Source organism: Bidens hawaiensis, unplaced genomic scaffold (assembly GCF_021521415.1).
Source record: "Bidens hawaiensis isolate Kalapana, Puna unplaced genomic scaffold, B.hawaiensis_p1.1 tig00064888_1, whole genome shotgun sequence".
NCBI classification, from domain to species: Eukaryota; Viridiplantae; Streptophyta; class Magnoliopsida; order Asterales; family Asteraceae; genus Bidens; species Bidens hawaiensis.
This window is the reverse complement of record NW_027501579.1, coordinates 1-26,397: the sequence shown is the minus strand read 5'-3', so window position 1 is coordinate 26,397 and position 26,397 is coordinate 1. Positions and strand designations below refer to the sequence as shown.

Here is a 26,397-nt window from a genome sequence, read left to right as displayed (position 1 = left end):
CCATGAATTAATTAAACTCCATTTCAGTCACTTTTGTTTGTACGTATAGACATACATACATGCATACATAGATTTCTATGTGATATTAATTAAGGAAGCCTTTTTGTGAAAGTTTCATGTTTTAAAAGTTAATAAATGGCTTTATATAAGCCTTTGGTTTGGGGACAACATGCATGGGAATTTACTGTATTCGTCACATATGTACGTAACTTGTTTTAAATAACGTGATATTGAAGACCTCAGTGTCACAAATATTGTTAATTTGTTGTATCCAGATAAGCTCACTGTGTAACTTTTTAATGTTATTAGACGGATGTTTCATTGTTTTGTGGAGAGTTACCCCGAATGGCTGAAGGAGAGTGAAACTAATATAGTAGAAGCTAATTTGCGTCTAACTTCTCTAGAGCTCCTAAATTCTTAGATAAAAAACAATATAACGATATATGTAAGCAAATTTAGCTTTAGGTTTGTTGGCAGTGAGTTTGTGGACTATAGTTATACGACGTATGATATATCATACGATAATAATCGAAATGCTTTTTTTTTTTTTTTTACGAAAAACCCCTTCATTTTGCTATCCGCTTTGAGCTCAAAAAACCTTAAGATGACTATGATCACTCGTCCTAAGATTTCTCCAATATTCAAAGCTCATTTAAGCATAAAGTCATCAAGTTATTTTACAATTAATGCATTCAAACCTGGCATTTGAAGTCAACACCTTTTGCGATCAACAATCTTCGTAGATGGGAAATGTGAGATTTGTCAAAAATGTCACGTTTAAGTGCATCCATGATGGGTATTTTTAGGGCGTATTTTAACCTATGTGTCATACTTGAGCGTTTTTGGGTGCCACATGTTCATACAAGGATGGGTAGGCAGATTTTACTAGAGGGGGAGGAGAGATGTTTTTGGCTATATGTTTTTGGGCGCCTCTGTCTAAAGATGCCAGCCACGCCATCACGTGCCCGGGGTGTCACTGGTGGTGACGTGCCTAACATCTTTAGACAAATACGCGCAATTAAACATGCAGTGCGGTGACACTGTTTGCCATCTTAGATGTGCTAACAGTTAACATCAATTTTTAATAAATTAAACTTATAACAATCGAGTGGCAGTGTGTTCATAGAATAATGTAGAACAAGTTTGAATAACTTTTAATAATAAAACTAGTTTGATATGACGTAGGCATTTTGTGTACCATATAAGTTATATTACGTCTGTCCACACAATATAAAAGAGAAAATTAAAAGCTGGACCATCAATTAATTAAATTGGGAGAAGGATAAAAAGACGGTTGCATTAAATTTAATATTAAAGAATCAACCTACGGTAGTTGGCAGTTGAATGAACATAAAACAACATATATCTTATAATGGATCCAGGACCACTTTTGAACATTTCGGCGTTCAGTTCATGTCCAAATAACTCGCAACAAGCATGGGCTGACATTGGTAAACCATCATAAATAATCTTTATGAAAACTCAACTTGGTTGGATCAAGTAATAACTAGAGTTGTAAACAAGTCAACATGACATGACAACATCAGATTTTATAAACTCAGTTTAACAAGTTTTTAACGCATATTTAAGCATTTTGTTTCAGCAAACTTAGGCAACCTGCAGGCAGATATTGCATTGGGCAAAATGGAACGGATCATTACGAGGGAATAAAAAAATGTTTGTTTGGCTAATCAAAGGAATGGAATCACTTATTCCCTAGTTCATTCCATTCCCTCTAAAACACTTCAAATTCATTCCATCCATCGTCCTTGTTTTTTTTTCATTCCATCAACTTTTTCACCTTATATCACCTCCACGACCCTCCCACAACAACCACGACCACCACCGCAACCAACGCCGACCACCACCGCCGTTGTCGCCACCACCCACCACCGCCGCCACCGTCACCACCACCCACCAACCGACGCCCACCACCACCCACCAACCGACGCCCACCACCACCCACCACTGCCACCGAGACCAACACCGCTGCCGTTGCCACCCACCGCCCACCACCTCCACCACCATCGCCAACCACCACCGCCGTCGCCACACACCGCCCACCACCTCCACCATCGTCGCCACCCACCACCGTCGTCCACCACTGCCCGCCGCCCACCAACCACCACAAATCACCACCGTGACCGCCGCCCACCACCACGACCATTAACCACCGCCACCAACCACCACTGTCGTCGCCCACCACCACCCATCGCCCAACGCCACCACCGCTGACCACCACCACCGCGACCTGCCGCCAGCTACCACTACCCACTGCCATTGTCGTCCACCACCACCATCGTCGCCGCCACCCGCCACCCACCACCTACCGTTGCCACCACCCACCAACCACTACCACCACCGCTGCCATATACCATCGCCACCGTCGTTGTCGCTGCCCACCACTACCACCACCGTCGCCACCATCCACCACCAACCGCCACCACCCACCGACCACCACCGCTTCAGCCGCCCATCACCGCCACCGCCCGCAACACCCACTAGTGTCGCCACCCACCGCCACCAATTTTATTTTATTCCTTCGTTTTTCCCTTATTTACCCAAACAATACAAAGTAATAATTCATTTCATTCCCACATGGTAACCAAACAAGGCAATGGAATGAAATGATCCATTTCATTCCATGGTACATTCCATTACCTTGTTCATTCCATTCCCCCGCCCATTTCATTCCATTCCATATAAATAGACACACACACATGATCTTGAGTAACATTTCCAAAGATCATCAAGCGACACATCTGATTATCTGAATACCGAAAATTAGAAGGGGCGACATTGGTCCATCGAGAGAGTTTTCGGTCTAATTGGGCCTTTAATTTAAGGCCATGGGCCATTTTGGGTTAAATATAAATTCTCTTGGGTGTATTTGGGCTTTGCAATGCATCACAATTCAAAACCAGTGATTCATTCAATCAAGGATATAGCTGTGGGGATGTTTCTTTTTGTCTGTAATTCACATAGGATATTGTTGGTGATGAAACATGTTTGAATTTGAGCCATCAACTAGAATACTAGATATACCTTATGTTGTCAACATTCGCATTATGCAAAATGGGGATAATGTTGGCCATGTTAAGGATCATGCATTCATGCTTACGATAATGAAGTCAGGGTGACTACTTGCTGATATTGTGTTGGTGAACTTACAGTTGTATGTTTTTAGATGTGAAATCCATCATAAAGTAGACATGATGTGGCTTTTGGGTTTGTTGTGATTCATGTTTTTAGATGTGAGACAGAGAGGGGGCTAATGAGCGCATGCGATCAAATGGGATAAAAGTTACCAAATTGAACAGTTTCCAAATAGCCTATCTTGATGTGTACCAACTTTTATCTTTACAACTCGTTCTGACCCGGCCCACTTGTTTTGCCAGGCACACCAAAAATTAGTGACCCAGTTGAAAAATATATATTGTATTTGTTTCAACGCCTAAGGTGCTTTAAAAGGTCAAAATACTTTTCAACTCATCCTTCAACAAATTTCTTTGATGTATTCTTTTGGTTAAATTTACTCGTTATGCCGTTGCACGTTTTGACATTGCAGAAAGTGGGTCTTACAAAGTTACAGGCTAGCAACGCAGAAAGGTTTAGTTTAATAATTGGTAAAAAAAACAGACAGTTCAAAGTTCGAACAAGCCTTAAACGTGTTAACGAGTCATTTATGTAAACTGAAAACTTTTACCAGAAACTATAATTTAAAAAATCAACTTTTCAATCTTATGCAAAGCACCAGAAGATAAAACTCAAGTAGAAAAGCACAAGCTCAAATTTCTGTTCATGGATTAACGAAAATGTGCAAAAGGTCAAAGTTCTTTATAAATCCATCGAATCAAACACATACGTTTTACAACCTTTTTCCGCAAGTTCCAAACACAATAATCTAGTTTTGAGTAAACTATATCTCTTTTGTTACAAATTTGAGGCTTCTGCATTGACGCCACCGCCCCAGGTGTATGTGTGAAAAAACACACACATAAATATATATAATGCACACACACATGTAGATAACATTTCATATCCTTGTAATCTGATACAAACAAACAAGAGTCATTCTGTTCGAATCTATAAATCATAATAAAACAGCAAGAAATATATACACACACATAATCATATTGTATCATATCATATCAATTTAAGCCAAAGAATATTCATAAAAACACACTTATGCAGATGCAAAACTCCAAGGACTGCTTAACACATGCAACCACACAGACAGGCATATAGTCATAACCGCATACGATTTCATACTCACATACCTATAAACTTCACGCCCTTTATCAACAGCCTCTTCATGAACCACGTCCACCTTTCGTTTCACACCCGTTGACAACTGCTCCAAGAAAAAGTCCAAAAACGATCTAACGGTCGCAAACGTCACCCTCCCGGTCACATCAAGCACAAGGCTTCGGTTACTAGGAACCGCTAAAGTTGAAGAAATCCTATTAATAAACCCATCATTCTCGCTTTTCCGTATATTAATTCCATTTAAAACAAGCTCTTGTTTCCCTTTCGGATTTGAAATCACTTCATGTGATGTCTTGACTAGTGTCTCTATCGCACCATTGCAAAACGTGGACAACAAATCTTTAACCTTTTCATCGTGTTTTGGGTTCGTTAACCCCGATATTATTTGATCGTACGGGTTTACATCCATTGTTTTGTCTAAATACACCGTCACCAACGTGCTCACAAACTGTTGAATACAATCACCAATTAGTTTCTTGCACTTTTCTTCCGCTATAACATCTACCCACTTCTGAACCGAATCTGTTGAAGAACCTGACCCGTTCAAATCATACCTAACTGCCATAACCATATTCTTAACAAAACATCCAACAATAACCGACACAAAACCAGACCCAGCTGGCGAAAACAGCTTATCCAAAGCCCTATCCGCAAAACCAACAGCGGGGTCACTTTTCCTACCTCCAACTCTATAACCTCTCAACACACCGACAGTTAGCGCTCGGGTAACACTAACAACCGACTCCGAAAACTCACTGGATTTAGCGATTTTCGACAACTGTTTCAAGCTATTGGGGATTTCATCAGAATCGGACTGTATAAACTATTTCAAATCCTTTGAAACAACGGCTAACGTCTCGGCTGAGTCGCCAAGCAATTCGGCTATCGAAGCAATCGAGCTTAACAGCTTGATAAGCCTCTCCCTCTTTTTGACGACAGAGGGTAAGTTATAAACCCTAAATGCACCGTAGGTTGAAAAGCCTAAGGCTGCGATGCAAATGATCCATTTTTTTCGCTTTTGGGTGAAATTCAAAGTCTTGCTGACAAGATCTAAATCCATTTGACCAGTAATTTGAAATTTGTTTAGGGAATTAGGGCTAAATTGGTAATTGAGTAAGGGTTTAGAATGAAGATATAGATACAAGTAAACGTATACGTATAGGTGTGTGTGAATTGACGAACCTCAAAGCGGATATGGAGAAGGAGTTGCAGAAAGAAAGAAAGTTGCGTCGTCGAGTTTGGTTAACACCAACCTCCCAATCGTCTCGTCTGGTCTCGTCTAATCCACTTCCATTATTATTATTATTATTATTATTATTTGGTTTTATTTTACTTTGACTACCTTACTTTTAAAACTTTAGAATTGGCCCCTAGATTATTTACAAACTGCCTCAACAACAATGTATAATTATTTATCTATTCTTTTCGATGCTAGGCATTTTAAATAGTAGAGTTAGCTACATAAAGCGGTTATGTAACCGCCTGTCCACTATCATATATGTTAATAACTACAAGAAATGTATAATGCAGTTGTACATTCTGTTTCAAGTGTTATGCAGAAGACGGTTACATTACATACCGTCCACTATATTAATAAATTAGATATAAAACTAAGGTGTTGCTTGTTTTTTAAAGGTAAAATGTCTACTGTCTGTAAGAAGAAGTTTGTTTTTTTAAGATATGTAAACTGCTAAAATAAATTGCTGGAGAGTGGTAGTAGACAATGGTGATGGTTAGCTAACTCCACCTACATCACACTCGTTTTTTAGTTGGTTCGCTAAAGCATATCGCCTATGTGACGACGGATAAAACCAAAATGCCACACTTGTATATAGTAGTAGCAAGGAAATAACGGTTTTTTTATCCAAACTAACGTTTGGGTGTTTGGTTCACCATCAAATAATCAAGCAACGATGATGCAAATAATGCCGGCGGCGAGACTTGGTCTCTTCTCGTCACTACCATTCCGAGCCTCCACATCTCTCTCCGTCTCCGACACCGCCAAAATCACCCAAACCATCCTCTTCATCCCACCCGGAATAACCCCTGAGGAAGTCACCGAAAACACCATCTTGCCTGGCTCCAACATCGTTCTGGGACCTTACGCCGGCGACGCCAAGGTGAAAGAGGTCCAGTTTGTGGGAAGCAAAGACTGCCCTAAAGATGACCGACCCGAATTCGCCATGCTGGGTCGGTCTAATGTCGGCAAATCCTCCTTAATTAATTCCTTAGTCAGGAAGAAAGAAGTCGCCTTGACATCCAAAAAACCAGGTTAGGTTAATTACCTTTTTATATATTCAGTTGTTTCATAATAATAATATAGGTTATTGAAATTGGGTTGGGTGTATGATGTGATGCAGGTAAGACTCAGCTGATTAATCATTTCTTGGTGAATCGAAGCTGGTACCTTGTTGATTTGCCTGGATATGGGTTAGTAAGCAACTATCATTTACAATTTCATTAAAAGGTTATAGTTAATTTACCTGTCAATAAAATGGTTCCTAAATGTTCAGTGGGAAATCACCAAACCTATGGGTATGCATGAAATCGTAAAAAACCAAAATGAAATAACTGAACCCAACCAGAAACTGACGGTTTTGTTTTTTGCTTTCGTAACAACTAAGTTTTCGGTTTGGTATGGTTTGGTTTCAGTTTTGCATGTAATTAAAACCGTAAAAACGAACCAGATGTATGGATTTTCGTTTTTAATTTTCAATGTTAAGTAATTCATAAGAGTTTTATAAACATAGTAGCCAATAAGTTTTAGCACAAATGTATAATAATCAGTTAATCGTTAGTTAACAAAAAGATTTACGCTCAAATACATTATTTGGCCAAAAAGAATTGTCAAAGTTCAGGCCTGTATGGTAAAACCGTAAAAAACCAAAACCCGACGGTTTTTAAAAACTTAAACACCGAATTTTTGGTTTGTAGTTTGGTTTAGCCCAAAACAGACCCATGCACACACATACCAAAATGTTTAAAATCCTAAACGATTGACTTTGGTCGAAGTCTTTTTTTGGTAAAAATTTGCACCTAAGGGTTCTTTTCGTTATGTTAAGACTTAAGATAACAAGATGCAGGCGTGAAGAGGTAGGTCCTAGCAGAGTCCAGTTGGACCCGCAAGACTCACCTTCAAAAGAGATGTCTGCGCAGAAACCAACTGGATACGTAGGACCCACCATGCTCAGAGACGTGACGTCCTTACGCGCAGTACGCAAGCTGTTCCCGCAGGAAATGCCTCCCAATGGTGAAGTACTCTGCCTGTTCCCGCAGCTGCGGATACAAGCCATCAGGGAAGGCCACCCGCGCAGCAAGGCTACACGCACAAGGCACTTAGCTCTCAATCATTCAGTTGTCACCTGAAGGAATGAGCAAAGCCGGGAACAATCCCGCACAAAGGCGGGAGGGGGAATACTCCCGCCCAACTAAGCCAGTCCGTACGATACGGGAAGATCTTCTGTACTGTACCTGACGAGGTATGGGCAAGAGATCTGACCAAAGATACGACAGCTTATTGACAGCAGTATGGCGAGCAGCATGCTCTTGTACTGTATGTCACTATTAGCCGCTGCCTACTTACCAACTCCTGCCATACCACGTGCATAGCCGGCAGTTGGTGGAAAAGGAATAGTACACAGCAGGCCTGGTCACTGTCAGCCGCTGCCTACCCACCAACTACCAGCATGGCACGTGCGTAGGCCACAGTTGGTAGAACAGGAATACTATTCAGCCGGCTACACCTTCTTGGAAACCTACCTTCGGCTATAAATACCCCAAATGGTATGATCATCTTATCATATTATCATCATATACTATCTCGTATTACATATTATACCTGATATCTGCTCTAGCAATCTCTTAATATACATTTATATTTAAAGAGCAATCTAGTCTGATTCTCACGCCGGAGGGTGGTCACAAGGAGGAACCCCCCCCCTTCTCAGTGACGAGCTCACGGTGTCTGTTTTGCAGGTTATCAGAAGAACCATCTTTGCCGGGTCTAACCCCTCGTGGGAAACATCTATCTAACCCCCAGGTTATCCGTAATCTGCCCGGGGTCCGGTTAGTGTTTCTTCATTGGCGCCATCCGTGCATAAAAGCTAGAACTTCATTTCTTTTCAGTTTTTTCAAACTTCTGGAAAGATGGTTAAAGAAACTCCAGTAACCACAACCCCAGCTACTGGGGGGAATACCGGCTACACAGTCTTTACAAACACTACCCCGGTTACCCAAGCCGGGGCAAGTGAAGTAAATTTTACGAACACTACCCCAGTTACCCAAGCCGGGGCAAGTGCAGTAAATAATCGCTCACTGGGATTCACCGATACCCAGTTAGAGAAACGAACAAGACTCCCCCGCCAAACACTCTATGAAGTTAAGGCATGGGCGGAGGCACGTCAGAAGGAATTCCAAGCTGAGTTGGACGAACGCTTGCGTTCCGTCCAACAGGCTGACGAATTCGAAGAATACTTGGACGATGACTCGGAGGAATCCGACACCGACGCGAACGCTCGCCATAGGGCAAAAGGGAAGCGTAAGGAAACGGACTCCCAACCGAGAAGGCGTTTTGGAGAAACCTTCAAACCAAAAAACACAGGTGGAAATCCACGTGACTTCTCCAAAACATTCAGACCAACTGTGGCAAATGCGGGAACGTCCAAATTTGCAAGGGACATTGCGGAAGCAATCGCCCCAAAAAGTGCCAAACAGATGTCCAACATAGGCACATATGATGGTATATCTGACCCAGACGATCATTTGAACAGATTCATAGCGGGGGCAACCGTCAGCAATTGGACGGAACCTACGTGGTGTTACATGTTCCAAATGACGCTTGTTGGGCCAGCTAGAGCGTGGTTCGATCGTCTACCGGTCAACCACATCTACGACTGGGCAGACTTCCAACAAAAGTTTAGCCAACACTTCAGCCAGCAAAGAAAGTATACCGAGGAGCAATGGACAATCCTCAAATGCATTCGAGAGGAAGATGAATCTTTGCTAGACTTCATCACTCGCTTCAACTCAAAGAAGCTTAGTCTGGGTAATATCAGCGAAGATCTTGTTCGCGCTGCTTTCATCCAGGGCGCGAACGACCCAGAGCTCATCCGCACCTTAACGGGTAAAGATGGCATGCCATCCACATGGGATACCATCATGACAGCAGCTAAACGCTTTGCGGAAACGGAGAAGCAACTGGGTAGAGATCTCCCACAGAGCACAAACCTCTACACCCAGAAAACAAGAGAAGACAACGTCCTTACCGCCCGATTAAACAAAAAGCGGAAGCTAGGCATTTGGCAGTCAAGGGTAAACTTTGACACCTCATCCGGCTTGCAACATCGGTTGGGCGGAAGGGATAGCGTACAGTCGCACCAGAACTCCAGATGGACGCCACTCACCAAAAGCGTCACCGAGATATTCGCCACGGAGGAGCTCCCATGGCCAAAGGCTCCAATAATCCGACATCGTCACAATGCTGATCGGAGCAAATACTGTGATTTTCACAGGACAAAAGGCCACAACACTGAAGAATGCACAGACGTAAAGGACATGGTCGAAGCATTTGTCAGAGATGGGACGCTCGCGCACCTCGTGGCGCAATGAACGCTGAGCAGGCTGATGCATGTAGAACCCCAGTTGGGGAAAACACGAATAAAATTGCAGCTTCAATGTTGGAGACTACATACTGCGCAAACAACGAGATCCCGAACCAGGTTCATATCAGCTCGATGGCACTCCCATCCCAACAACAGGGAAGGGAGCTCAATTACACAGTTTGCACGTAGATCAATTCCAAATTTGTAAAGAAAAGGCCCAGAGCCACTTCTAATGGAAATGATTCTCCTTAGAACATCGACGCTGATGATTTTACATTTATACTTATATGAACTTTCAACACTGATGCCGGTTTTCACCGCATACATAAGTGTGAAAGTCGTTGCATGGGGATGGCGGCAAAACCCGCACAAACCCAAAAAATGGCAAACCTTCACGCAGGTCAGTTAAAGGTAAAGTTCAGTCATCCCACTAAATGAAAGTGCCGGTCTATCCGCATGAATCATGATAGAGGAAACTGAACACTAACCTATTAACAACCACGCGTCGAACGGTTAATTTATTCAACACTGATGCCGGTTTTCACCGCATAATTACGTAGAAAGTCGTTGCGTGGGGAAGGCGGCAAAACCCGCATAAACCCAAAAAACGGCAAACCTTCACGCAGGTCAGTCATAGGTAAACTTTGGTCATCCAACTAAATGAAAGTGCCGGTCCTAACCGCACAAATCATGTGAGGAAACCAAACCTATTGACAACCGCGCGTCGAACGATTAACTTATTCAAAACAGAGAATTTCTAACAAAAGGATGAGGAAAACCTACACGCAGGTTAGATGTAGGTAAAGTTTAGCCATCCTACTAAGTGCAAGTGACGGTCCTACCCGCACAATCACGAAAGAGGAAGCAAAACTTCAACCTATTATCTACCACGTTCAAAGGTTAACTTATTCTAAACACTTAGAAAATTTCTAAAAAGATGAGGAAAACCTCTACGCAGGTCAGATATAGGTAAAGTTTAGCCATCCTAAGTGCAAGTGACGGTCCTACCCGCACAATCACGAAAGAGGAAGCAAAACTTCAACCTATTATCTACCACGTTCAAAGGTTAACTTATTCTAAACACTTGGAAAATTGCTAATTTAAACTAAAGTATGCAAGTCATATAACGTTTATAAAGCAAGGAATCCAGTGAAAATAGCGGTCTTACCCGCACAAAGATTTATATTTCATAATATTCGTTACAAGAATGGCCGGGTAACTACCCGCCTACAAGAATATAAATCTATACAAGCTAAATCTATCCTAGCAGTGGGAAGGGATCTTCAGGATCAAGCTTCATGGCCACTTCCACTTAGACCAGCACCATCAGTAGAGCGTGGCAGTTCAAGGAAAGCTTTAAGGATAGCTAGCCCATCATCAGCAGCAGCAATTTCGTTTACCTTCTCCACCACCGGATGCGGGAAGGCGGCATACTGATTCACTGCTTGGTCGTATACAGCTTCAGTATCTACATCAAATAAAGGGAAGTTGGAAGGCGGGATGCCTTTCTCAACGAACTCTAGACCAAGCAGGAAGCCGGCCTTTTCCCCATCCTCATGAGAAGCGTTGAGGGCTGCGCTCATAGCATCGTCATAAGACGTATCTGCGAAGACCCGATGCACAACCTACAAAAATGAAAATATACAAGTATCAGAACCTTTTCTATTTACAAAGAAAAGCGTAAAGACATGAAAAGCATACCTGAGACAACGCTTCTCGAAGAAGCCATTCCTTGGCAACCAGAGCTTCTTGGAGGGCAGCTTGAGCTTCGTTACGGGCGCGTTCGGCTTCACTTTTATTGAGGTTGGCAAGCAACACTTCTTTAGCCGCAGCCTCTTCGACGCCCTTTAGCTTCCGCTCAGTATGGTCAAGCACCCCCCTCTGGTCCAAGATCTCCTGGAGCTTTTTGGCGTCTTCCATCGCCAAGGCATCATGAGCCTGCTGGAGAGCCTCTAATTTGGCCTTAAGCTCCTCATTCTCCACGCGTAGAGGCTCAGCAACAGCTTCAGCCTTGGTGGCCCTCTCGGTTGCGTTCCGTGCAGTTTCCTTAGCCAGCCGAAGCTGTTCATTAACAGCTTGGGCAGCCTTAGAACGGGCCTCGAGCCGGGCCTGAACTTCAACCTCGAGGGCCTTGAAGGCCTTCTCCTTTTCCGCAGCCACTGCGGTAAGCCTTAGGTTCTCCTCCCGGACAGCCCGCGCCTGAGCTACTTCTTGGATGCGAGCTGCTTTTAACTTGTCGTTTTCACGACAAAGCAGCTCGACGCGCGGCTGCATCTGGGCCAGGAGAACCCGAAGCTCATTGGTTAGCCTACCCTCCTGGTAGCTAGCCATGGCTTCCCCCAACGCACCATTGGGAGCTGCGTGACGAGCCCAGTCCACGCACTCCACAGGCGTGCGAAGGGTTGTTCCTCGGCGAATGTTCCATCTTGGAACATACACTTCATTGGAATCCGACACTGCAAAAAACAAAAGCAGTTAGGAAAAGATGATATAAAAAAAAAAAAAAAAAAAAAGGCCAAAAGAACTCTACGCACCTGTAGGGTCGATAACAGGCCGATAGCCGCCAAACCCATCACCTGAACCCAAGGGAAATCCATCCAAGAGGTCAGGCAGATGGGAAGGAGGCAGAGGTTGGCGAGAAGCCCCATGCATACCTGAAGTATCGGCCGTCGTTGCCGATGACGGAGGAGGCATGGTGAAGGCCGCCGCGGTCGCCGCTGCGGAATCCGCAGCAAAAGTAACCGCCGGCTCAGTGAAAGATGCGGTAAAAATGGCACTGACAGCCGGCGGTGATGTCATCACAGCTGGAACAGTCGGCTCAACGGAGTGAGCAACTGAACCAGCGGAAGCAGGCGCAGGCGCAGCCGCCTGGGTCGTCGCCTCAGGTAGGCTGACCAAGCCTACCGTCATGGGCGGAGGGGTACTCCTCTGCGCTCCACCCTGGAATGCGTCAACATCCACGCCTGCACAAAAACGATAAGTATTAATGATGGAAAACTATGAAGTTAAAAATAAAGTTTATACTTACGGGTTTTCATGAGCCTAAAAGTGCGGACAGGCGGGGATGAACCCGATGGAGCCGGCCTCTTCACGCCGCTCACCATTGTCATCCTGGGCTCTCCGGAGGTGACAGTCGTCGCAGCCTCCGGAGCGGTGGTCTTATCACCACCGGGGTTCCCCGCCACCTCCTCGCTCTCGGCCTCTGAGTCAGACCGAGGTACCGGATCGGCAGTGGAGGCCACCTTCTCCTTCCCCTTCCCGCCGGCAGCCTTCTTCTTCCGCACCAACGGAGGACCATCTGCGGATTCCTCATCAGAACATAAGATTAGAGGAATTCCAGCAGAGGTTTCAACATTTAGGGGTCGAGGGTTGAATAGCGCCTTACCTGGCCGCCTGGCGCTCAGGATCTCGTGGCCTAGCGGGTAGACCTCCACGAACCGATCCGCCGTTTGTTCTTGGATGGGCAACTCGTTCTCATCTAGAGCACGAGTACCCATCCGAGCGGGACTGTCAGCCTCCCGCGGATTCAGGAGCGACTGCAAGTCGTTCCCCTCTGAAATAAAAGAAAAAGAAGTTAGAAGAGATTCTAAATCAATAAAAAGAAACAGAGCATACCGTAAGGAACTGAGTTCGAACCGTATTCAAGGACGATTGGGATCTTTTGCGCATCCGCATCCTTCCACACCCGGCTCATCCCGAGCATCACCATCCCGGACTCCGCAAACCGGTAAACCGGAGATTGGACTCGGGATATCTTCGAGAACCATTCCGCCTCCTGGTAGTTGGAGGCGTGAAGGCTCGGGAGAGCTTGCCCATTCTTAAATTTCATGGCAAGGGGGACGGCGCGAGCGGAGATGTAGAAGAACTCCCGCTTCCATGAACGAAGACTGCGCTCGGTTGCGCAAATCTTCAAACCCTTGATCCGGGTTATCAGCGTATACCACCCCTGGATGCACCTCCAAGAGTAGAAGGTCATCAGGCGGTCGACATAGGGCTCAATGCCCAGAATCCGGCACACCCACTCGAAGTGCCGAATCTTCGCGATCGCCATCGGGTGCACCTCGGTCAGGTGCACACCGTGCCTCTCCAGGACACGGTACACAAACTTTGTCAATGGGAACCTAAGATTCCCATAAACAAAGAATGCAGCATATACCCCGATCTTGCCTCTGGGGGCATCATACACCGTCTGATGGGGTTCAGGAAACTCAGGCTCGAGAGACTCGAGCATGAACTTCCTGACGACGTACTGATACAGATCGACAGGCAGAGCACACTGGCACTCGCCAGCAGTACTCTTGTCATCGGCGAACACCCCAGCCTCCTGGGCTGTAGATTCGAGATCACGAGAAGACATCTTGCAGATGAAAGAAGAAAACGATTTCAAGAGAATGCTCGACTGAAAGGTGAGTATTCGCCGGAAATCGTTTTGAAGATGAAGAGAAAAGTGAAAGTGTGGATTACAAAGAACCCTCTCCCCCTTTATATACTAATCGCAATTAATGCGATGAATTTAATGCGGAAGAGAGAGAAATCGAAGGTGCAATGAAACTATGACACGTGGCAAAAAGCAAGCTGGCAACAGCTGTTGAAAGGACGCGTACCATTAATTTCGCGGCCACGCGCCCGAAAAATCGCGCCCACGCGCCTGAAAAAGCGTCTGGAATGACCATGTACTGTCACGTCACCATAACTTCCTGCACGTCCTGACACAGTTAGAAGAAACCGTCGCACGACGTTTCAGAGGTTTGGACTGTTCTTATCCTTTCACCAACCCTTCGAATTACAAAAATTCAAAAAGATTCAAAAGTAAGCGGGAAAATACCCCTTACCTTGGCAACCAAGTAACTGTAAGACGGGTGCGGGTACAGTGTTAAGGCAAAACCCTTCACATACTTAGCACCTGCAGGGAATTGAAGCCAAGAATACCTTGGCAACCAAGTAACTGTAAGACGGGTGCGGGTACAGTGTTAAGGCAAAACCCTTCACATACTTAGCACCTGCAGGGAATTGAAGCCAAGAATACCTTGGCAACCAAGTAACCATAAGACGGGTGCGGGTACAGTGTTAAGGCAAAACCCTTCACATACTTAGCACCTGCAGGGAATTGAAGCCAAGAATACCTCGGCAACCAAGTAACTATAAGACGGGTGCGGGTACAGTGTTAAGGCAAAACCCTTCACATACCTAGCACCCGCAGAGAATTGACGCCAGGAATACCTTGGCAACCAAGTAACCATAAGACGGGTGCGGGTACAGTGTTAAGGCAAAACCCTTCACATACCTAGCACCCGCAGGGAATTGACGCCAGGAATACCTTGGAAGTAAAGTAACCGTAAGACGAGCGCGGGTACAGTGTCAAGGCAAAACCCTTCACATACCTAGCGCTCCGCAGGGAATTGAAACCAAGAAGGATCTTCTGGGCAATGCTTGCGGAAACGGAAATAACATCCTCGCATAGCGGGAACGTCGAGAACTACATTGTTTGAAGCTCCAGGATGGAATTGGTGGTTTTAACATAATTGATCACTATGTTCAAAACTACCAAAACCTCATGGAGAATCCACACAAGTGGGACTCAACGCTCCTGACTTGCGAGGAGGTTACAGACCTACCCGCATCATACCCAAAGATCAAGCAGGAAAGTCGGGAATTTCTGCAAGTGACAAGGACTTCCGCGGGAAGAATCCCCATGGAAAACCTTAAAAACCCCTTTTCAAAACCCATTGCTTAAGTCCAAAAGTTCACCTCACTTTATTAAACATTCATGAGAAGAACATTGGACTGGGGGGACTTGAAGAGGTGGGTCCCAGCAGAGCCCAGTTGGACCCGCAAGACTCACCTTCAAAAGAGATGTCTGCGCAGAAACCAACTGGATACGCAGGACCCACCATGCTCAGAGACGTGACGTCCTTACGCGCAGTACGCAAGCTGTTCCCGCAGGAAATGCCTCCCAATGGTGAAGTACTCTGCCTGTTCCCGCAGCTGCGGATACAAGCCATCAGGGAAGGCCACCCGCGCAGCAAGGCTACACGCACAAGGCACTTAGCTCTCAATCATTCAGTTGTCACCTGAAGGAATGAGCAAAGCCTGGAACAATCCCGCACAAAGGCGGGAGGGGGAATACTCCCGCCCAACTAAGCCAGTCCGTACGATACGGGAAGATCTTCTGTACTGTACCTGACGAGGTATGGGCAAGAGATCTGACCAAAGATACGACAGCTTATTGACAGCAGTATGGCGAGCAGCATGCTCTTGTACTGTATGTCACTATTAGCCGCTGCCTACTTACCAACTCCTGCCATACCACGTGCATAGCCGGCAGTTGGTGGAAAAGGAATACTACACAGCAGGCCTGGTCACTGTCAGCCGCTGCCTACCCACCAACTACCAGCATGGCACGTGCGTAGGCCACAGTTGGTAGAACAGGAATACTATTCAGCCGGCTACACCTTCTTGGAAACCTACCTTCGGCTATAAATACCCCAAATGGTATGATCATCTTATCATATTATCATCATATACTATCTCGTATTACATATTATACCTGATATCTGCTCTAGCAATCTCTTAATATACATTTATATTTAAAGAGCAATCTAGTCTGATTCTCACGCCGGAGGGTGGTCACAAGGAGGAACCCCCCCCCCCCTTCTCAGTGACGAGCTCACGGTGTCTGTTTTGCAGGTTATCAGAAGAACCATCTTTGCCGGGTCTAACCCCTCGTGGGAAACATCTATCTAACCCCCAGGTTATCCGTAATCTGCCCGGGGTCCGGTTAGTGTTTCTTCAAGGCGATTAAGATATTATTATTAAGATAAACAAACAAGATTTAGATATTAGTTTTAATATATTAGTAGTTGACATTTTGTACATCATACCCTTTGAGCGAGTTTATATCTGTTGGACCGTGTAGCTTTGCTAACGCCCCAGAATCTGCACGAATGGATTGGTCATCATTCACAAAAGGTTACTTTCTAAACCGAGAATCGTTAGTAAGCGTTTTACTTCTTGTTGATGCAAGTGTCCCGCCTCAAAAGATTGACCTCGATTGTGCTAATTGGCTTGGAAGAAACAACGTATGATTTGGGTCCTATTTTACATTCTTTATAATCTTATTATGCATTTTACACCTGAGTGATTCGTTCTTTTATAGATTCCAATGACGATTGTCTTCACAAAATGTGATAAAGTGAAGAATAGTAAAGGAAGACGACCAGATGAAAACATTAAGAGTTTTCAAGAACTTATTAAAGAGAATTATAAGATTCATCCGCCATGGATAATGACTAGCAGCGCGACTGGGCTGGGTCGAGATGACCTTCTTTTGCATATGTCACAGCTTCGGAACTATTGGGATAATTAATCTACTAAACAAGGTAATGTGACACATGATCTGAAAGGTTTGCAACAACGCATGACTTTGAGTTGGTTGCTTGTATTGAGTAGACTTTTATGGCCGTCATAGTGTTATAAATCATAGTATGTTATTTGTCGTTGTCCTCGACATGAAAACCGATTAATCGAACGAAAGAGGCTTTAGGTAGAAGTCTATGTCTCAAAATACTCGATAAGAAGCTCACATCTTTCGTCATCAAAGAATCTTGTAATGGTTCGATGGATGTACAATATAGCAGTGGTTATTTGTGAATTTTTTAGTTGTCTTGCTTACCATATGTAATTCTGGTTGTTTTTGTCTTGTTTACCATCAGCATATCTCCTATAAAATATTTGAGCTGTATGTCAACTATAAATGATCATATTTTCATAATCTACAGTGCTATTTTTTATTGCAGACCATAAAAACCAACCAAGTGAGTGAAAACAATGACACCAAAATAAGTGCGATCATTGCTTGTAATCGTGGATCGGCCAAAGTTCTTGGGCGACAAAAGTTACACGGTCGACGCATTAACTTTCGCCAATAGACCAAACCAGTAATACCAAAAACCAATCCAAGGACTACAATGCACCAAGGACTTGGTCGTAGTAATTATCAATCCGGGCTAAGTCTAGATGGAAGATCATAGGACCGTGAATCAATGATAAGCGACCAGGAAGAGTTTTTCGTATGAAACAGACAAATCATTTAAGTTGACTTTATTAATGTTCATCTCTATACAATTAAGATATACCAAGACATGGTTATTTATAGGGTGTTTTCGCAAAAGAAAGGAATTTCTAAAACTCACATATTTTTATAAATTTCAAAATTTAGAGAAAGTTGATACAAATTTAAGACAATCTTAGTGCAATAAGTAATTAACTATTGTAACAGGTTTTGATTCATGACTATTGCTTGTGAGTTGCGCCTTACCATTATCATTAATCTTTAGTAAGGTTATCTTGATAATATTTATAGATTAACATCTCATTCGGGTATTAATGTGTCATGCATTACGATTCATTGTCTAGAATTTGAAGTTGGAGTTGACATGACGTGTTTGTGGGTGTTTAAAAGAGGACGCATTGTAGATGCTCTTATATAAAATACATATTTTTGTTGTAGAAAAAACAAACTTTAATCTTGATGATAATGTTGGATAGTTTTTGAACAATTAATCTTAAGGGTTGTTACGGTGGTCACTCTCTCTCTCTCTCTCTCAATCAGTCAATCAATCCCTTTGATCATTCTACGATGCTTATGGGTATGTACATATCAAACCATTTAATTATTCTACTATGCTAATATATTTTTAGTGCTTAAAGCACTAATCCATGGGTTTCTTTTGCAAATTCACAATTTTTGTATGTATTATATGATCGATCATCTACTAGTCTTTCATAAATCAAAATGCATGTATTTAATGCTCGTTTTTTATGTATTATATATTACTATTAATAGTGGTATTTGAGGATTTATGCAATCAACAAATACTTTTCCTTTCCAAAATAGGGAAAACACTATAGTGGCCAAACTTTAAAACAACAAAAACTTTGTGGTAAATAAATATGACCACAAAGTTTTTTTTATTTCATTTTGATTTTAAAAGAAAACTAAAATATGCGGGTGTGTTTTTAATTTTTTTCCCTGACATTGTGGTATACATGTTATAAAGAACTCAACCAATACCGACATCAATATCGTTTTTATAGTTTTCGATCGATGTAAAACATGTGTTATTATTTTAATCATATCACGGATTTATTCTATATCGAGCAATACGAAACAATTTAATTACAACACCAGGAAAGGAAGATCCGAATTCAGAAGTCTCTTCAAATCCATATGTTATATGTTAACCATGGAATCTTACAGCATTGCTTAAAATAAAAGTTAAAACCGGCTTAATTCATTATGAATCATCTCTCATATATATACTTGCATATATCTCATCTCATATGTATATATATTATTATTATTATTAATATTAACACCTTCCTTTCTTGATCCAACAGTACTCCATCTATGAGCATATATCACAGATTCGTACAACTCAGTTTCAATCAACTGACCTCCATAGCCATATAGCTACGTAGTAAGTATATCTCTACACGCACACATTTCATTCATCTCTTCGGTCGGTCATTTACACTTACACACACAATTAAGTTCTGGTCGGATGGGTAACTGCCAAGCGGCGGAGGCTGCGGCGGTGGTGATTGTGCATCCAGCTGCAGGTGGATGCAACAAAGTGGACAGGATTTACTGCTCATCGCTCACTGCTCGTGACGTCATGAACTCCAATCCAGGTCACTACGTGGCACAGCTGCTACTCATTAACAACTCCTCGGTGATCAGTAAGAAGCAACTGAAGCTTCTCCATCCTCATCACACTTTGCTTATCGGTCACGTTTATCACCTCATCACCTACCAAGGCACGTACGTTAATTAACAACTACGCCGGCCTTGATTAGTTATATAATAAGAGTTTAATTTTCAGATGTTTTGAAAGAGTTTGCTGCCAACAAGTGCATGAAGCTCGGGAGGTTATTAATGGAACAAGAACTCATTCAAGTAACAAACAAGAACAAGCACACGCCCCCTGTGCCGGACATGAATTCCATCAAGGTGATTGATAATATATATGGAACCTAAAATGTTTGCGGTTACCTTGTTCTGTGGCAATTCTCCTATGTTCCGTCATTTGAACATATACAGGAGAATTGTTTAACCCAAACATTTTAGGTTTCGGTATTATTTTAGATGACGGATCGGTTGATAAATCAAAACACTTTCTCCTCTATCCTTGAAACCATTTGCGCATGTGTTTTTAACCTGTACGTTATTTAAAATAAAAAGTAATTTACTGGTTGAAGTTGCAAAATATATACGGCCAAACTTCAAATATTATGGAATTTACAACAATAGAAATTGGTTTCATTGTTTGGATATTATTATTATTATTATCATATAATTAGAATTTAATGATTTACCTCTGATTAATTGAGTTTGATCATTGGAGGTTTTGAGTAGACTGATGACATCTCAATTCCCAAGTTAATTAAACGTTGGTGAAGCAGATCTTTAAAAAATATTGAAAATGATAAAATAATGAAAATAATCATCCTGGGATATTATTAAAAGATAAAGTAGTAGTGGTAGTAGTGCTTAGCTCAAAGGCTGAAACATGCAGAGGGCACTTATAAACATAGCCTTACTTCACTAAATATTTTTAAATTGTTCAATTTATTATTGATAAAGTGAATTCAATAATGAATGTCTAGATTTATCATAATTCATTGGTAAGTTTTTTTAATATTAAATGGGTTCATTTGAAGAATGAGAAGAAACATATTTAATTAAATAAGAGTCACCATGTTATTAGAGTATGCAAAGCCATGGCATGATATATAGTCATTACACTACATATATTTTTGGCTTTTACATATCAGTTATATATATATTGTAATTGTAATGAATAAATATTTGGATTGTAAATGGTGGTGTTGGCAAGTGCAGAATGGAAGCAGAAGAAGAGGACATGGGGGAAGGAAACAGCAGCAGCAGCAGCATCAAAGTGATAGTGGAGGAAGACTTAGACAATGGAAACCAGCGTTAAACAGTATTTCAGAGCTTGGAAATTGAGCATCTTTTGTTTTCTTCTATCTTTCTACTGTACTTCCTATCAATAAAAACGTACTTAATTGCATTTTCAGCTTATTTTACACTTAAGATAAAAATCTAAATAAGTATTAAAAAAATGCTTTTAAAAATATCATACCTTATAGATATATAAAGTTTTACTACAGAAAAAAAAAGTGTTTCGCATAGTAAACTGAAGGGAAAATTCCCAAAATGCAATGAGATCAATTTCACTTTTGTCTCCTACAAACACGTATTTGACGAAGTGCTTGGTCGGCAAAAACGTCTTTCATAGGTCTATAAAGCCCAACCAAAAATACCAAACACAAAAATATATTGCTTTGACTTGTTTAAGATGGTTAAATATATTTCTCGTCAATATATTTTATCGATTAGTGTATTATATCAAGATTTTTCAAATTCATTAATTCAACTTCATTAAAAATCACATTTCCCATTATATGCAAGCTTTTATTCATTTTTAAAGAAATCTATTATTTTTTAAAAGAAATCTATTATCAAGCTTTTGCATCTCATTATCCACTCTTCTTCCATTCAAAAATTCCACATAAATATGATGAACGAATTGTATGTGAAAACCCTTAAGAGTATTCATCGAATCATTGAAATGAATGATATATGAAATATGACGTGAATGTTGTTTCAACAATCCGAAATAGTTGTCGACAAGAGTAAAATGAACCCTTATTAGAGCATTTGTAGCCAACATTAAACGACTTCACATGAACAAGAGGCCTACGCATGCCGCAATATACATACGCCCACGCTTGTTGGTTGTTTTTGGTTTGCCGCACTATGGACAGACTGGATGCCACCGACTCGATGTGCGTAAAATCAAACTACTACTATTATTATTATTATTATTAATAATAACTTTATAAACCTAATTTTCTTTAGTCTAAAAGGAAGTATTAACTTTTAAGAAAGCCATCTATATCTTGAATTTCTTTGAGATGCAATTGAATCAAGCTGCCTCATTTAGTTACTTAAAATATAAATGATGTTATTTTATTTTGTTCTAATTAATGGCAAGCTGGAGTTGAAGGTCGAAAGGTAGCAACGCACGTGTAAAGAGGTAGCTGGCAATTGAGATCCTCACCTCACCTCACCTCACCTCACCTCACCTCACCTCACCTCACACACCAAGTGCGCACGTGCAAAAGTCCCGTGCACGTGTACAATGAAACACTTTCAACTCGTAACCGTCCAAACTCCAAGCTTATTATAATTTAGAAATCATATAATAAACGTAATTACAACTGTTTAATAAAACAAAATAATGGCACTCGTGTTTACTCCATTTGTTTATATTTATTAAATAGTTTGCCTTGGAATGCATGCTTCATGAGTCACTCAATAACCAAGTCATTAACATCGATCAAAAGGTCTAAATTTGTTTCTACATGTAGTTAGTTAAATGGATGCATATAGTAAATAAGCATTGTGCTCAACAAATGCAAGCACATACTAGTGAGAAGTTTGAGATAACGGTGGTTGAAACAGTTGTGTTTTTAGCTTCTTATATAATGTAACGTACGAACTATACGGGTTAACTTAATGACTAGTACTCATGTGTAGATATAGAATATGAATGCTGTGCAAAATTTAAAAATGATATGCTAATATAGCCATAATTTATGCTATATATTGTGTTAGATTTGGTTTGGTAATACCATTGTTGAGGTATTTTGGAGGAGCAGAAGTGGCGAATTTGTCCAAGTCCAGTCCGATTAAGGTTGGAAGGACTCTGGACTTGTTTCCTCCAACAAGTGTAGTTTGTTTATCTGAGTTTGATTGGAAAATGACTGTTGGTACGTTGTGAGATGGACTGTGGACGGCTTAGTTAGCTAGGGTTTTGAAAAAGGAAGAAGAGGATGTTGTCGATGAGTGGTGTAACACCCCGGCTTTAAGCGGAATACGCCCGGGTGCAACGTACAGATCACTCATAAGCTCGTAACACTATTAATAGTAACAATATATTCATTTTTTCCATAATATCGCAAGTACACAAATAGTTTGATAATGAGACAAACAACACTACATCTAAATGAAACAAATATTATTCATTGAAATAATCCTAAGGTATAACTAGTTTTCTTGTCCCGTCACTTTATCGTATCAACCTGCAGCACGTTTAAAATAATATATTTTGTCAACAACACATGTTGGTGAGTTTTCATAAGTTTTTGCGTATATAGATATATATAAAATGCGCGATTCAACGATCGTCATGCAATAAATATTCAAACGTAACGTAAATGAAATCAAATAGTGTCGTCCTCCCGTTCATTTAGCCGAAGCCGTTGAAGTCGGAGAAATGAGAACCGCCTTACGTAAACAACCGAAGTCGTAACTTTAGACGGCGCAGAAACGTCCCGTCGGACCCTCCCACTATGTGTATGCGTTTGCGTTTGCGTAACTTCCACCACAAAAACAGTAAACACGTTGCACATAATTCACGTATAATCACAAACAATATGCAAGAATAATATTAACATGTACGATAAATGTGAATCGGTTTGTAAACAAGCACATAACTAACGAAATAAAACTTGTGACATGCTACACCCCAAAAATATTAAAAGCGTTAAAAAGGGGTTATGAAAAACTCACATGTTAAATAAGCAAGAATGAGTAAATAAGCGAAGATGTCTTTAAGCGAGTGAAGCGACAGGGTTCGGCTCAACAAGTGACCCTCGATAAATAGATATCAAAATAAGGTTGAGGAAAGATAAGAAATATGATGTGGTCTCATTTATACATATTATTATATAAATATTCCCTACTTTTAGATGCTTTTGAGCAAAGTTTTTATTGAATATTATTATTATTTGGTTCATATGTGGATTTTTAAGGTTTTAAAAACAATAAGTTAAAATAGTTCAAAACTAATGTTTGGCGTTTAATTTCAAATAAGGAGTAGAATTGTTTTGAATACCATAGTAACTTGCATTTAACTTACATGATGTAGAATGAAAAGTTAATACCAAAGGACTTCTAGTCCAATGATATCTTGGTGGTGGGATAAGACTTAGTGATCATAAGGTCTTGGGTTCGAATCTTACAAGATGGGGTTTTTCTCAAATATTAAGTTTCCTCCTGAATTGGTGGCTTGGTGGTGGATATGATCGCGTTGTATCACTGGTGGCACGATAATACTCCAGTGGTTCGTGAGTGATCAAAATTAGTCGTTTAAAAAAAAAAGAATGAAAAGTTAATCATTTTGTTTACGTCATGAAAATTAGTGTTAGCTTTTGATTGAAGAGTTGTTTTCTTATTATAAAATGACTAAAAGCTTCACATGATTTCAGGTGAGTAAAAGGCATTCACAACTTTGTTTATTGGAGTATGGGCTTTGAAGAATTAACAAATTAAATGAAGCCATTGTCTGACTACACTCGATGGATCAATATATTATTTGTTAGGTATTAAACAGAGTCGGTATGCAGCAGAAACACAAACACACACGCACAAATGAAAGCAATAAATAAGAGATACGAGATTTTACGTGGTTCGGTCAAGGCGACCTACGTCCACGGGCTGCAACTAGGGTATTTTATTAAGCACGGTACAAAGATTACAATACATGACTATGGCATATATATATAGAGAACAATTAGGTTAAGTGACGTAGGGACCAAGAAAACGTCAAATGGGCTTTCCTCCATAATTAAATGGGCCGCCCCTTTTGTCTTCTAATCTTCAACCAACGAACCCGACCCAAAGGCCTTCACTAATCCTAACAATCTCCCACTTGAAGGCCTTGCGACAAACTCCAGCCCGCCATTCAAGTACAAAGCAACCCGGTCATTAGTAATATCAGTAATCTTTATTGCCAAGTCTTCCAAGCTTCCAGTTCCCATAAACAAGCTAAGACTTACCTCTAGTTGCAGCAACCCCCTTCAACATCAAGTACCAGAAGGGCTAGTTAAAGCTCCACCAAGCTCCAACTCATCAGCCAAAACTGATCTGTTCTTTATTTCAACTGATACGCACGATCCACCAGTTCCAGAGATAATCCGAGAACCACTACCACTCTCCTTTTTTAGTAAGAGTTCCCCAGGAGCGATTTTATCAATCGGAATAACGGTCTTCAAAACCCAATGTTGTTTTGTAACTGTTCCCGGAACACAAACCGCGCTCCCATTGTCACCAAACCCCTTACCTGTTTTAGACCTCCGACCCCGCTCAGCTTGAATCACCTTGGCACAAGGCTCCACTCTTGCAAATTGAACCTTATTTTGCCCCTTAGACTCAGCGAACCCAACTTTGTTTTGAGGGACGGTCATACTTCCCTCAGTAGGCACTTCCACCGTGTATAATGAACCACACCTGTTTCCACGAGCAATAACCAGACTACCTTTAGTTACCCTTCATTTACCTCCACCGAACTTTACTTCCATGCCTAGTTCATCCAGTTGACTAACAGAAATAAGCCTTCTCTTCAACGATGGAATAACCCTAACATTCTTCAAGTTCCAAATGGTTCCCAATGGAGTTACCAAATTAACGTCCCCCATGCCCGTAACATTAAGAACATCACCATTAGCAATACGTACCTTCCCAAAGTTACCAACCTTTAGATTCACCATTGTTTCCCCGCTGTGCGTAGCGTGAAACGAAGATCCGGAATCCATGACCCAAGAGTCCACCATGCTATCAACACTACAAAATAATGCCTCGTCATCACTGACGCCTTCATTAACCTGTTCAGCAGTGTTCACCTCAGCAGCCTTTCCCTGTAATCTATTTGGAAAATCACTCTTAACATGTCCAACTTCATTACACCTCCAGCACTTCACATTCTTCCGAGTTCTAGATGAACTCCTCCCTCGACTCCCACTGCTCCTGTTATTTTCCCCTTCCCCTGCCTGCATAAAACATATCAGAAGATGATCCGCCACTCGTGCTTTTCCGGCGAACGTCTTCACCCAACACAATGTCTCGGACCCCCTCAAATGTCAAACCATCGGCCCCCGCAGAACTAGTAATGGCCGTTACAGTTCCAGACCAACTCTCAGGCAGAGAAGATAACAATATAATAGCTTGAGTCTCATTATCCAACTTCATACCCACAGAAGCTAACCTGGACATAATTGAGTTGAAATTATTAATGTGACCCGTGACTGAACTTCCCTCGTGCATCCTTGTCATAAACAATTCCCTCATCAAGAACACCTTATTGGCCGTAGACGGTTTTTCATACATATTTGACAGAGCTGTCATCATACCACGAGCCGTGGTTTCTTTCATGATATTAAAAGCAACGCCCTTCATCAAAGCCAATGTAATTTTACCTCTAGGCTTCTTGTCCTTTGAGTTCCAAATTGCTTCATCGGCTTTATCCATATTATCCGGCTTTTCCTCCAATACCATATCCAAATCATGTTCCCCAAGTAACGCCTCTATTTGCATTTTCCACCATGCAAAATCAGTCCCGTCAAACTTGTCGATTCGAACCTTCCCGTCTTCAGACATCAC

At 41.7% G+C, this 26,397-nt stretch overlaps 2 protein-coding genes and 1 pseudogene across 2 annotated transcripts; 2 read left to right on the top strand and 1 right to left on the bottom strand.

Annotated features, from left to right (window-relative positions):
* Positions 1-4,019: 4,019 nt before the first annotated feature.
* On the bottom strand, positions 4,020-5,329 carry LOC143604364 (protein PHLOEM PROTEIN 2-LIKE A10-like; annotated as a pseudogene).
* Positions 5,330-6,194: 865 nt separating this feature from the next.
* LOC143604366 (GTP-binding protein At2g22870-like) lies at positions 6,195-17,246 on the top strand. Its single transcript, XM_077080870.1, has 4 exons — positions 6,195-6,540; positions 6,630-6,699; positions 16,786-16,948; positions 17,026-17,246. Exons 1-4 carry the CDS (start codon positions 6,195-6,197, stop codon positions 17,233-17,235), a joined length of 789 nt encoding a protein of 262 aa, XP_076936985.1. The 3' UTR covers positions 17,236-17,246.
* A 2,186-nt stretch (positions 17,247-19,432) lies between these two features.
* Positions 19,433-20,898, top strand: LOC143604365 (uncharacterized). Its single transcript, XM_077080869.1, has 3 exons — positions 19,433-19,610; positions 19,754-19,881; positions 20,773-20,898. Exons 1-3 carry the CDS (start codon positions 19,433-19,435, stop codon positions 20,896-20,898), a joined length of 432 nt encoding a protein of 143 aa, XP_076936984.1.
* Positions 20,899-26,397: the final 5,499 nt, after the last annotated feature.

Excerpts from the sequence above, each read along its gene's own strand:
- LOC143604366 (XM_077080870.1), top strand. The coding sequence starts at position 6,195 with ATGCCGGCGGCGAGACTTGGTCTCTTCTCGTCACTACCATTCCGAGCC. Across the intron at positions 6,700-16,785 it reads GTTGATTTGCCTGGATATGG|CTTTGCTAACGCCCCAGAAT; the intron begins GTTAGTAAGCAA and ends TGGACCGTGTAG. Across the intron at positions 16,949-17,025 it reads ATTGGCTTGGAAGAAACAAC|ATTCCAATGACGATTGTCTT; the intron begins GTATGATTTGGG and ends GTTCTTTTATAG.
- LOC143604365 (XM_077080869.1), top strand. The coding sequence starts at position 19,433 with ATGGGTAACTGCCAAGCGGCGGAGGCTGCGGCGGTGGTGATTGTGCAT. Across the intron at positions 19,611-19,753 it reads TAACAACTCCTCGGTGATCA|ATGTTTTGAAAGAGTTTGCT; the intron begins GTAAGAAGCAAC and ends TTTAATTTTCAG. Across the intron at positions 19,882-20,772 it reads CGGACATGAATTCCATCAAG|AATGGAAGCAGAAGAAGAGG; the intron begins GTGATTGATAAT and ends TGGCAAGTGCAG.